The 12,133-nt window shown below is 41.4% G+C and overlaps 1 protein-coding gene across 13 annotated transcripts in view; it reads right to left on the bottom strand.

The window, feature by feature from the left end:
* The window catches only part of SLC4A10 (solute carrier family 4 member 10), a 1,044,586-nt gene that overhangs the window by 390,271 nt on the left and 642,182 nt on the right, over window positions 1–12,133 (bottom strand). For 10 of the 13 annotated variants that reach the window (XM_069224249.1, XM_069224250.1, XM_069224244.1 and 7 more), the window contains exon 7: window positions 11,810–11,904. In XM_069224249.1, the coding sequence (XP_069080350.1) occupies window positions 11,810–11,904 (95 nt within the window). The remainder of the gene's footprint in view (window positions 1–11,809; window positions 11,905–12,133) is intronic. The other 3 variants (XM_069224246.1, XM_069224247.1, XM_069224242.1) reach the window with 1 other exon arrangement.

Consider the following 12,133-nt stretch of genomic DNA (forward strand, 5'->3'; position numbering starts at 1 on the left):
GTGTGGTTGAAACCTCATGAGAATGTGCTGGCAAAGACCAACTCCATTTGGTAGAACAAACTGAAATCAGATCTGCCTTTTCTGTCCCATCTGAAAACAGAGGAAGTCTGTAGCCCTCCTGATGCACTTGAATTTCCCTGATACAAATTCCAGAAAAGCATATTTAAAGGATTTTTACTCTAGACAGAAGCAGCAGATGTAGTTGGATTAGATATTGATCTGTGTGTGTCTGGCTGAAAAAAAAAGGTTTTACTGGCACAGAAATATCAACCGAAAACATAAGACAGCATTAGACTCCATTTATGAGGTTTAACATGAAGGAGAAATCAATTCACACTTCGTACACAATGGTTCATTTTAGCTCAAAAGCTTGTCTGATATCAAGTGGATTTAGTAAAAAAACTGTTGTCACTTAGCAACCTGAGTTTCTGCAAGGCTGGTAAAATGAGTTTGATGTGTGACCATGTTTGACCATTCCATGTTATGACTTATTTCCAACAACTTGAATTATTTTTGTTTGTTTCACTTGTGGTTCATTACAGCTTGATTTGATTTTTTTCTTTAAGGGCAAATCACTGCATTAGTAGTGACATAACAATTGAGCCTTGAATGTGTGTAGACTTAATTTTTTCACACAGCATTTCTAGTTTTTCCTAGTTTTTACTAGAGTGGTGCATGCAGTTCACATCAAAAAATTTAATATGATATTAATGGGATGATGTGAGTAGCCATATGATATAAATGGCCAGTCACAGACACTTTCTTCACTCATTTCTCCACATTTGAAATTTGAAAGTTCTGCCCCCAAATTCAGCTGAGGCCTTGGCCTACATTATAATTACAGCATATGTAGCTCTACTATATGCTCAGTGAAATGCACAGGGGATGCCATGCTATTTGGGCCTCACTGGGGATTTCTGTCAAACATAGACTCCCACAGCTGGAGTTATATTGTGTAAAATAAAATATCAATGGCCTTGGCATGCAAGAAGATTTATCCTTGCACCTGCAGACCAGTGATGGATTTCTCTCACCCTGTGCACCTTTTGAAAGGTGCACCATGGCGCAAGTGGGGAAAGTGGTCCTACGTGATCGTGCAGCCCCTGTTGTCCCACTTGCACCTTCCAATGCCTTTGAAAGACAAAGGTGAACCTCAAGTAACATAGGGCTCCTGCTCTGCCAAAATCTGAACGACACCCTTGGGATTTAACTGTAAACTCACATCTTTTACCTTGAAAGTCCCTGAATCCTTCAAAATTCCCATCAGTGAATAAGGAAAGGATTCACATTCCTTTGTCTTTGTCTTCTCCCAGGCTGTTCTGTATGCTAAACTTCTAGCATTTGTTTGGATCCACTGACATCAGGTTTGACTCCTTTTTTCCTGTCTGTATGCAAGAAACTATTGCTTACTCCCTTCTAAACGGGCCCTGGAATTAGAGTACATGACTAACCATCATCTAGTTTCTTTGCCAGGCCGGCAACATTCCATGACATAAGTTCTAATGTACATTTATCTTGGTTTGTCACCACGGGTGTGCATCCAGCGTCTACCACACTCGAGTCAGTACTACAAGTGTTTGGTGATAATGTTTTGTCATCCCCCGTAAAATGTAAGGCCTTGGAGCAGGCCGTCACATTAGTTACTAGTTCAGTAGTCAGTCATACAGGATTGGGCAACAGCCTGGGATTAACTTCCTTTCGTGCAGCACCTCCGCGGGAATTAGTTAAACCATCAGATCCTGCCAGTCCCATGGCTTGTCCAGTATTTTGTGGGTGTAACATGAGTCTAATTCCCTCCCTGGTTGTTGCATATTCCAAGTGGGTACGACGATCAAAATCCATTAATTGTGTCACCATATACTTGTCTTCAAAATAGATAGTTATTATGTCAAGATTGGTCCCTGTGATGCTGCTTCTCTTGGCCGATATTATGTCAGAACGAATAACAGAGAGACAACTTCGTCGGGAACGTATCCAATGTATGACTTTGTTGATCAAGGAAGCTTGATTCTCAGCTAACCCTGGCGATAGTTTTGGAACATTAGTCAAATAGATTTTATTTGTTCCCTGACTTATAAACAGGTCCTGTTCTTTATTAACTATACTCTCAGTATTGTATTAGAGGGAGTCTTATGTGACTTGTTGGGGGGTTGTGTAAGGCTGGAATCTTGGACAGTTTCCGGTGGGTCGGATTTGCTAGTCCTACCTCTGGCCCTGTCACTAGTAAGATTACTTGACCAACTACCTTGACGGTCTCTGTGCCTAGGAACATTTGTAGACCTCCTGGGTCTCATGTTGTCGATATTGGGATCACAACGGTAGTCTTCCCTCCCTAGAAGAGCTGTCCCCCTTCTAGTGGGGAGACAACAATTGTCCCTTAGCTCCGTCCCCATTGGTGGGGCAGATAATGGGAAGGCTTCTTCCCCCCTGACCTCCCCACAGACTTTACAAAGTCCAGCACAAGCACGATTGCTCTTCATAAGATCTATTAATACTAAAACCAGTCCCTTAACTTCATCAACTCTCTGAAGAACTGTAGCCAGGTTGTCTCTACTAGCTGCTGGTTCTTTGCCTTCTGGCTCGAGCTGGGGGATCGGTGAAATAACACTAGGGTTGGGTTTTCCAACTACTGACTTGCACTTGGGCACACTCGTGGGCACGGGCGAGTCCTCTATTACCAATAGAGGTTCAAAACGATTAGTACAGAATAGGCTACGAACCACCTTGATCACCGGAGTCAATGGTAGAAGGGTTGGTGTATGTGGTACGTGTGGGAGACCCAGCTGGGATACTGGAGAACTCGCTATGTTATAAGTGGGTAACGATAGGGGGCCCTTGCAATTATGCGGGCCCCCGTCTCCATCTACCCCTATTATAGTATCTGTAGGATCCCTTGACCCCTTCTTTTTAAATAACTCTGGGATTTTCCTATCGTTAGGGGGGCCTCTCTTTAAATTAGTTGCCCCTAGTGTTGTTTGTGTACCTAACATAGACTCAACTTCTTTAACTAGGAGATCTATTTCATCCAATGGGTTTAACCCATTGGGTATAGCTGGATTCAAAGGTCTACTTGGGCGTTTTTTTGCGATTTTAGTACCCTTGGATTGTGCTGGTAAATCTATAGCCTTCCTTTTCCCCATATTGGGAAGATGCCCGCAATGGGGTAGCTTAGAGGAGGAATTAATGGGGGAAGGGCTGAGTGAAGAATAGGCTTCTCAATTTAGGAATAGTAGGATGGTGCTATAATCTGTACTCTCTTAAACAACTCTTAGATAACAAGTAATTCTCTTACTACAGGTGAAAGAGATGGGGCCCAGCCCAGCCTCCTCCGGTCTCTGACGGGCTAAGGACGGGCCCGCCCTTGGCCCGGGCTTTGCCCGGGCGCCGCCCGCGCGCGTCCCGCGCTGCGGGAGCGCGAAGATAATTTAAAGGGCTCCTGCCCTATTGCGTGACTCTCCTCCCGGCCTCCCGGCTGTGACAGCGCTACCCGCGACGGCGGGAGCGCGAAGATAATTTAAAGGGCTCCTGCCCTATTGCGTGACTCTCCTCCCGGCCTCCCGGCTGTGACAGCGCTACCCGCGACGGCGGGAGCGCGAAGATAATTTAAAGGGCTCCTGCCCTATTGCGTGACTCTCCTCCCGGCCTCCCGGCTGTGACAGCGCTACCCGAGACGGCGGGAGCGCGAAGATAATTTAAAGGGCTCCTGCCCTATTGCGTGACTCTCCTCCCGGCCTCCCGGCTGTGACAGCGCTACCCGCGACGGCGGGAGCGCGAAGATAATTTAAAGGGCTCCTGCCCTATTGCGTGACTCTCCTCCCGGCCTCCCGGCTGTGACAGCGCTACCCGCGACGGCGGGAGCGCGAAGATAATTTAAAGGGCTCCTGCCCTATTGCGTGACTCTCCTCCCGGCCTCCCGGCTGTGACAGCGCTACCCGCGACGGCGGGAGCGCGAAGATAATTTAAAGGGCTCCTGCCCTATTGCGTGACTCTCCTCCCGGCCTCCCGGCTGTGACAGCGCTACATGACTAACCATCTATGAATTACAGGGCCATTCTGCAACATCAACTCCTGCAGCACTGTTGTGCTGGCTGGTAATGCATTGCAGTTTGTGTTCAGTCATTACCAAAGAAGGCAACATGGGGGGCACTCTAAACTGATTTTGGATGTTTTTAGCTTGCTGTTTTTTTAAAATAATATAGTGCTGCATGAACCGCAAAATCCATAGCACTCTAAACTGGCAGTGGTTTTAAGATTCAAAACTGTGACATTTTAATTTATTGCTACAACCATTTTTTCAATTTTCAATTAATAAAAATGCAGTAATTTGAAAGTTGTAAACATCTTATTCTTGGCAGAAATGTGTCGACATGTTGGTCCTGCCACATAAACACTTGCTCAGAACCGTCCGCAAGCAGTGAGCCATTCAGCTGGAAGCACATTTGTGCAATTAATGCTGAGAGATGTAATTTGTCATGCAGTTAAAGAAAAATAGGATATAATAACTGTATCACAATGTTCCTTTTAAGGGCATCCAGAAAATGAGAATGTACAAGTGATGTGAACAAGCATGAAAACCGACATGAATTGATCGAAAAGAAGATGAAAAGTATCTGCAAATCAACGAATGGTGAAGTTATGAAGGCTCATGTCTTATAACTCTGCCTAACTTTGTTTTAAAACAGTGGTATACTTGTAGTTTTTAAAAAGTAAAGAGCAGCTCAAGACAATGCTGCACTTGACAACCACTGACCCCACCCATTGGTTACATCTGCGATTCTCATCTCATTTCTTTATTCTCCCACTCACTTGACCAAACTCAATGAAAGCCTGCTTATGCTCACTCGATTGCTGTGCCAACTCAGTGCATATGACCCTCTTGTTCACCATAGTCTGTGAGCAGGCGTTAAAAGTGGTGAAAAATAATTTCTTCGGCTCCTTAACGAGGGAACGCCCCTTCATACATTATGCCTGGTGCAGTCATAATGTGGCAGAAGGGTTTACAAAGTGGCGCAATGCATGCATTGCACCACTTTGTAAATAAAAAGCCACCTTAGCATATAAGAATTATGCTATGGCGGCGCTAAGGTGGCGCTACGGACTCTTGAATCAGGCCCTGGGTCTCTGTTCCCCTCAAATCAGACACTACTAGACCTGGAACTAAACCTCTGTCAGAAGAGCTGCTTGGATTCCAAAAGGACTCAACTGGACTGCCTTCATGGAAGGACTGTTCTTCTGCTTGTTTCCCCACTGCCTGCTGCTCTCTGACCCTACTGGAGGGACGCTACCTTTCCACCAGAGTGATCTACAAGGGCTTGCTGGTTTACCCTCTTTTTTACCCAGGGTCTCAGGGACATCAAAGACCTCACGATTAGCACTTCATCCCAGCCCCAGCGCAGCTTTGACCAGGTGGGACTTTGTAACAGATTACTGCTAGCGAACGTGGTGTTTTTTTCCAGCCCTCGCGCCACTCTTTCAAAGTTGCACCTACTGTCACAAATTGTCGTTAGTGAGTGCGTTGCTTCTTCACAGCCTCTGTGCCGCTCTAGCGAAGTTGTGTCTCCTGTCCTGGATCACCGCTAGCAAGTGTGGGTCTTGTTTGCAGCCCTCGTGCTGCTCTTCCAAAGTAGTGTCTACTGTCACAGATTCCCACTAGTGAGTGTGGTGCTACTTTGCATCCCCGCATCGTGCTACTGACCTGGAGTCCCATTTTGCAAGTGCAGTGCCACCCACATCCGCCGCATCACTCTGCCATCGGAGACCCACCCTATGGACTGCAACAAAACACCCTAGGAAGAGTGTTTTGCTCACTGTTTTCAGAGAGCAGAGTTGCTGAGTGTGACCACACTTCACTCACAGGTACTGAACTACCCAGGTCTACGTGATGCATCACCGGCCCCTTTCCCTGCACCCATACATAGCCTCTAAGCCTGTATTCCGACATTACCATAAAACTCCTAAGAGGAGTGCAATCGATCTCTGAAGCAGTGCATGAATACTTATGGACGTGAATAACTCAATTTACGCATATTCGATTTGTGCCATAATGGTATTGATTCACTCAGATAAATAACCTCTATTTTTCTAATCTGGTGTGGAGCTGTTTTTGTGGTGTTTCACTGTTTTACTGTACTTGTCATTGCACAAATACTTCATACATTGCTTTGTAAGTTAGGCCTCTTCTGTGCCAAGCTATCTGAGGGTGAGCACATGAGAATTTATTTTGTGTTGTGACTTACCCTGAATAGAATTGTGGTTCCTACTTGGTTATATGGCATACTTCGGCAAACTAAACACAGTGATTTCCAACAACATCCTTGTTGACAGATTCTGCATCCAAAATAACTACAATTTAAAGGAAAGCAGTTAATCAAAATAATCTGCAGAAAGCTTTGTGTTCCCCTGATATATTTCTTCAGAGTTATGATGGTACTAAAATGAACCTTGAGGGTATTTCCAAACCACAATTGTATTCAAGGGGCGATCTGTTACAGAGGAGATTATGTTTCACATTCAGGTCCTAACATTCTGGGGTGGCATCATCAAGTTGATTGAACATAAGTCTAAAATCTGGATGTGTAAAACAAGTGTTTGGAGCTGATGCTGTAAACGCTGTTAAATATGTGCATTCCAATTTGCAATGTATTTTGGAGACAAATTTCACAGTTTTGAAGATAAACTATGGAAACTCCAGGATTTTTAATATGTTAGTCGACTAAAAAATAGCAGCATTTTGACCAAACTTTAATTGAAGGTGTGCCAGTGGCTGACAAGGGCAGGGTTGGCCAATTTGATTCAGTAAATGGTCTAACAAGGGGTTATTGAGTCCATCAAATCTTCGCTAAGGTTGTAATCAATTGTAGTTGCATGTAAAAAAAAAAGACATCATGAATGTGTATAGATCGTAGGAGTCCTAACAAATCTATTTGGGTTAATGCCCATCCATTACCAGAAACTGAAGAAATGATGGCCACAGTGACTATAGCTAATACTTTTTCTAAGCTAGATATGAACTCAGCTTACCATCAAGTAATTTTGGCCAAAGAATCCAGGTACCTTACTGCCTTTGTCACTCCACTTGGAGTATTTCAATACTGCAGAATGCCATTCAGCAAAGTGTTAGTGGCTTCTGTTTTCCAGGGTGTCAACTGTAATGTTTTGGAGGGTCTTCCTGGGGTCTTAGTATTTCAGGATGACATTCTAGTGTCTGGAGAAATTGCATCAGATCACAGATTGAGACTGGGTGCAGTTCTCAATGCACTCAAACTATAAGGATTAGAACTAAGGAAAGACAAATGTATATACAATGCGCTAGAAGTAGAGTATCTAGGACGTGTATTTTGAGTTAATGGTATTGCCACACAGCCAGGTTTGCTGAAAGCAATAGAAGAGGTACCTCTAGCCATAAATTGTGAACAACTACAAGCACTTTTAGGGATGTGTGAGTACGATGCCAGGTTTATTGAACATTTGCAATGAAAGCTGAACCTCTACTTCTGCTTCTTAAGAAGAATGTGAAATTTTGTGTGGAAGAACGAACAAACCTTAGCATTTAATAAGTTAAAGACAGAATTCAGTATGGCACTGTTATTAAGTTAATTTTCTCCTGGTAAGGCACTATGTTGCACGGTTGATACTAGTGGTGTGGGGCTGGAGGTATCTCTGCTTCAAGGGAAAGGTGATTTGGAGCAAGTGGTAGCATTTGCATCACGCACTTTGACTAATCAAGAACGCACATACTCAGCCATTAAAGGTGAAATGCTTGCCTGTTCCTGTGCTATTGAGCATTTCAAAACCTATGTTCGGGGTGCAACATTTCTAATACTCACATACTATAAACCTTTAGTTCCCATTTTAAAAGAGACAAATGTGCATTCCACCAAAACTAAGTGTGATTTTTTTTCTAACATAATTTTGATGTTGAGTATATCTGTGGTAGGAGAAACAGAAGAGTGAATTTTCTTTGATGTCTTCTACATTTTCGTGGAAAAATTGAAGAAAATAGTGAGGCTGAGTCACAGGATGTTGATTGTTTGGTGGCCAATGTGTTTGGGTACAATGGTGATGGTGAGAGTGTGATTGAAGAGTGTTGAAGGAACGTTTTTGCAAAGAACCTTGTATTAAATAAAGTCATAGAGTACTCCATACAGCGGTGGTCCCGAGAAGGAAGTCTTCTTATAGGATTACAATTGTACAATAAAGTACAAACTGAATTGAGTGTAGAAGATTAATTTCTTTTTAAAGGGGATAAACTAGTTCTGCCGAACGTGGTCAGGAATACTCTGCTTGATTTCAGTCATCATGGTCCTTTGGGCATGACTTTCAATTAAAAAAGACAGAGGGAAACGTATCAGTGGCCTTAAGTGGACAGAAATGTTGAGGACTGGTGCAACAAATGTGTTACTTATATACAACATGATGAGTCTCAATTGGTATGCATCCCCCATTGGTGAAATGGAAACTCCTAAAGGGGTTTGAAAAAAATGGCCATTGACTTTGTGGGTGTTTTTTAACTCTTACCTGTAAACCAATGGTTTGCTTTGTGATGATAGATAACTTATCTAAATGGTTAGGAGTCAGGTTATTGTGACAACCAAACACTAAAGCTGTAGTCACATTTCTTACCAATGTATTTGCAAGAGAGGGGTACTTACTAGAAGTGATATCTGACAATGGGGTGCAGTTCCCATCCACAGACGTGAATAATTTTGTGAAAGACACTGGAATCAAACACAAGAAATGCAGCTTGTATCATCTTCAAGCCAGTGGTCAAGTAGATAGAGCTAACAGATTTGTCACTGAGTGTGTCAGAGGAGCCATGATTGAGAGTTGTGATGTGGCTGATGCTATCCAAGCCATGCTTTGCTCTTATTGCAACACCCCTTGTTAAGTGACTAGGGTTTCACCCTTTAAAGCATTGAGAGGAAGGAGCTGTGTGATTCTTTAAGACCAGTGGGGTTGAGAAAATTTAAGTGTATTATGTCTATCAAAGAAATACCAAGGATGATAAGCCAGGCTCATGCTAAAATGGAGTCTTGTCATGTAAAAAGCAAAAATAGATATTATGATGTGAAAAGAACCAAACAAGTATGTTTCAAGAAAGGTGGCTGGGTATGCGTCAAATTGCCAGAATCTACAGTAATGGAAGGCAGAGTGCTCCTTACTTAGTAGCTGAATTTAGTGATGATTGTTGTGCAGTTGAGTAATGTTCAATTCTGTAATGCTGCATGGGTGGGCAAAGTGGTTGCGAACTATGGTGTTGTCATGACTGAGTATTGCAGCAATGCTTCAGAATTTCCTGTTGAACGTACCACTAGCAAGAGTGGTGGCTCTGCTTCAAACCCTACTGGTGAGGAACATAGCAGTGGTCACAGCAGATGGATAAGCCAACACACTGTTAAGTTGATGATTATATTTTGAGTAAATTCTATCTATTCATTGAAACATATGTAAACTTTTACAATTCCATGATTACATTTTTTGAATTTTAGAGTGAATTCCGTCTATTTCTTTTAACAAATGCAAATGTCTTCACTTTTTTTGGTCGTTATAATAATTTGGATGCTAGAATATTTTATCTGGGATTACAATATTATTCTCATTTACTTTGTATTGTTTATTTATTTTTCTTTGTTTTTAAATGTTAGTTTATCTACATTGTGTTTGAAATTGTTAGGAGAAAGGTGTGTTGTGACCTCCTTTTGTGGTCACCACACGGCTGTAATCAACATTTGAGGGCAAAAATGTAGATCAGACCATTAGCTGTGGGACAGGTGAAGGAGACAGTAGAGGATTTTCTTGGCTGTGTAGGTACCCTCTTCTTTTTAAGTAAATAAACCTTTCACCCGAACTTTATTCAGTCCTCCTGTCATCTTTAGCCATTGCAACAGTGCTCTAAGGTAGAATTTTTCACCAACTTACTACTGACATTTAGTGCTATTTTCTTTAGAGGAAAATGCCCTCTTTGTGTTCAAAATAAGCGTGAGAATGCATTTTGCTCTAAGAAACAGACGCTAAATGCAGCAGAACACAAATAGTGAGCATGTGGGGGGTTCGCTATGTGTGGTTTCGATGTAGGATTTTTATCTGCAAATTACTCCTAATCATGCAAAGAGGAGTATTTGCATAATTATCAGTAATTCCACATCAAACAGTAACTCAGAATTACCAAAATTACTCAGAGGGAACTGAAATTCCACCCAGGTCTCTTCTAAAGACTACGAAGCCCTTAACCTTAAAAACTCCTTACTGCCAGTCCTCTAACCCTAAAATACTTACTAATCTTTACAGTACCAATTCCTGAATTCTAAAAACCCTTACTTCCCTTCTATACTACCAATCCCTGAATACTAAAAACCCCTTCCAACCCATAACTATTTATAAAACCTTAAATCATATGCACATTTATCAAATAACATATTAAAAACTAATTTATAAATATTAAACAATCCATTTTAAATTATTTCTACTTTATAAATTACATTTAAATTAATATATTTTAAATGAAGTTATTTTGTCTAAATAATTAAAGACTTGCAAAGTAAAAGACTAAAGACGTACGTGTGATGTAAAGACTCCTGAGCTAAAGCCTGCAATGTAATGACTCCTGATGTAGAAAAGGTAATATACCCCCCAAACAGCTGTTTCTCTTCCAGGGAAGCATGGACCAGTTATTGTTTCATATCCTGTAGCAGGAAGGCATTATGGTTGTTCCATATCCTGTATTCTGTAGCAGGATGCCCCACTCAGGGCATCCATGAGCAAGAAAGTGTATTAGACTTCTTGGGAGCGCTTATCTAGAAAGAAATGCGAACGCTCTAGGTCTCAAATGAATTTTTCGTCAACTTGACAGAGCTCTTTTAATTCGCCTTGCCGAATTTGACATTATCTAATGCAATTCACTTAGGAAGTGTGCAGAGCACAGCCTTGAATCCGATTCATTTCGGTCCGCAATGGATTTCACAGGTGTGTTAAACCATATGTTTGTGTAAATTATGTTTTTTTGTGAAGATTAGGCATGTGGGTTGGTTATATAAAGGACACAGCAGATTGAAATGTACAGTTAAGAAAATGGCTTTTTAGAAATATTTGGCAGTCTGGCCGAGTTAGTCCTGGTAACCATTCACTTTAAAAAAAAAACAATTTTATAAGTACAAGAGAAGAAAATGTTTCTACTTTATACATGAGCATATGCTGATTTCTTGTTTTGCTGTTATTAGTTCCCTCTTTTGGTCTTGTGATGGCCCATCGGCTAAAATGCGCCTTGTGTCTTTGAATATCATATATTTTCTAAGCACTGCATACCATCAGCAAAACACGAAATCAAATGTATAAAAACATTTGAAAAATATGGATAGGCTTAAGTATAACTTGAAAATGGAAAAATATACGCAAATTTCCTTAAACCTACAATATAGGAATTTCTCTTAAAGTCGGAGTGCCTATAAATGGTTCGCCCTAAAACACAAATGAACATTCACATTCACACCACAATTAGTTCAACGTTCAAATAGTGTTATTTCAGTTCTCAGGGACAATCATGAAACCAACATAACACCGTAATATAAATAGTACATTATGACATAATGAAAATATACACCAACTTCACAGAACTAAAATAATTACAGCCATACATAGTACTGAGTAAATAACTAAATAAATAAACTGACAAAAGACTGAATTAAACTTATCAATCATCTAATAGCATCTGAAGATCTGACATAGCTTTTCATAAGGAACTGAAGTGTTAAAGCTAAATTTTCTAACACACACAAAAATACAGTCAGCTGAAAACGTCCACCGCAGGTCTTACCTTGCCTATATCCACTGTACTGTTTTCCCTGCTGACATCCGTTTTCGTTTCAATGAATGCTGGGGCGGACTGTGGTGACACTATTTGACCACCTGCTAAACAACAATATTGCTACTTTAGATACAACTTACATAAAAGTTCCACTAGAAGATTCATAACACAATGAAGGTTATATTCACTTAGCAATACACGTGAGCCTAAAAACGGAAGAGGAAAGGCATCTGTGATTCCCTGAGAATTTGTACATAAAATTTGGAAGAATATATGGCGTCAGAGTCAGAAGAAGAATATATGACTTATCTGAGACTGCTATTGCTTTCCCGC

The sequence above is a fragment of the Pleurodeles waltl genome, chromosome 3_1 (genome assembly GCF_031143425.1).
Source record: "Pleurodeles waltl isolate 20211129_DDA chromosome 3_1, aPleWal1.hap1.20221129, whole genome shotgun sequence".
Classification (NCBI taxonomy): Eukaryota; Metazoa; Chordata; class Amphibia; order Caudata; family Salamandridae; genus Pleurodeles; species Pleurodeles waltl.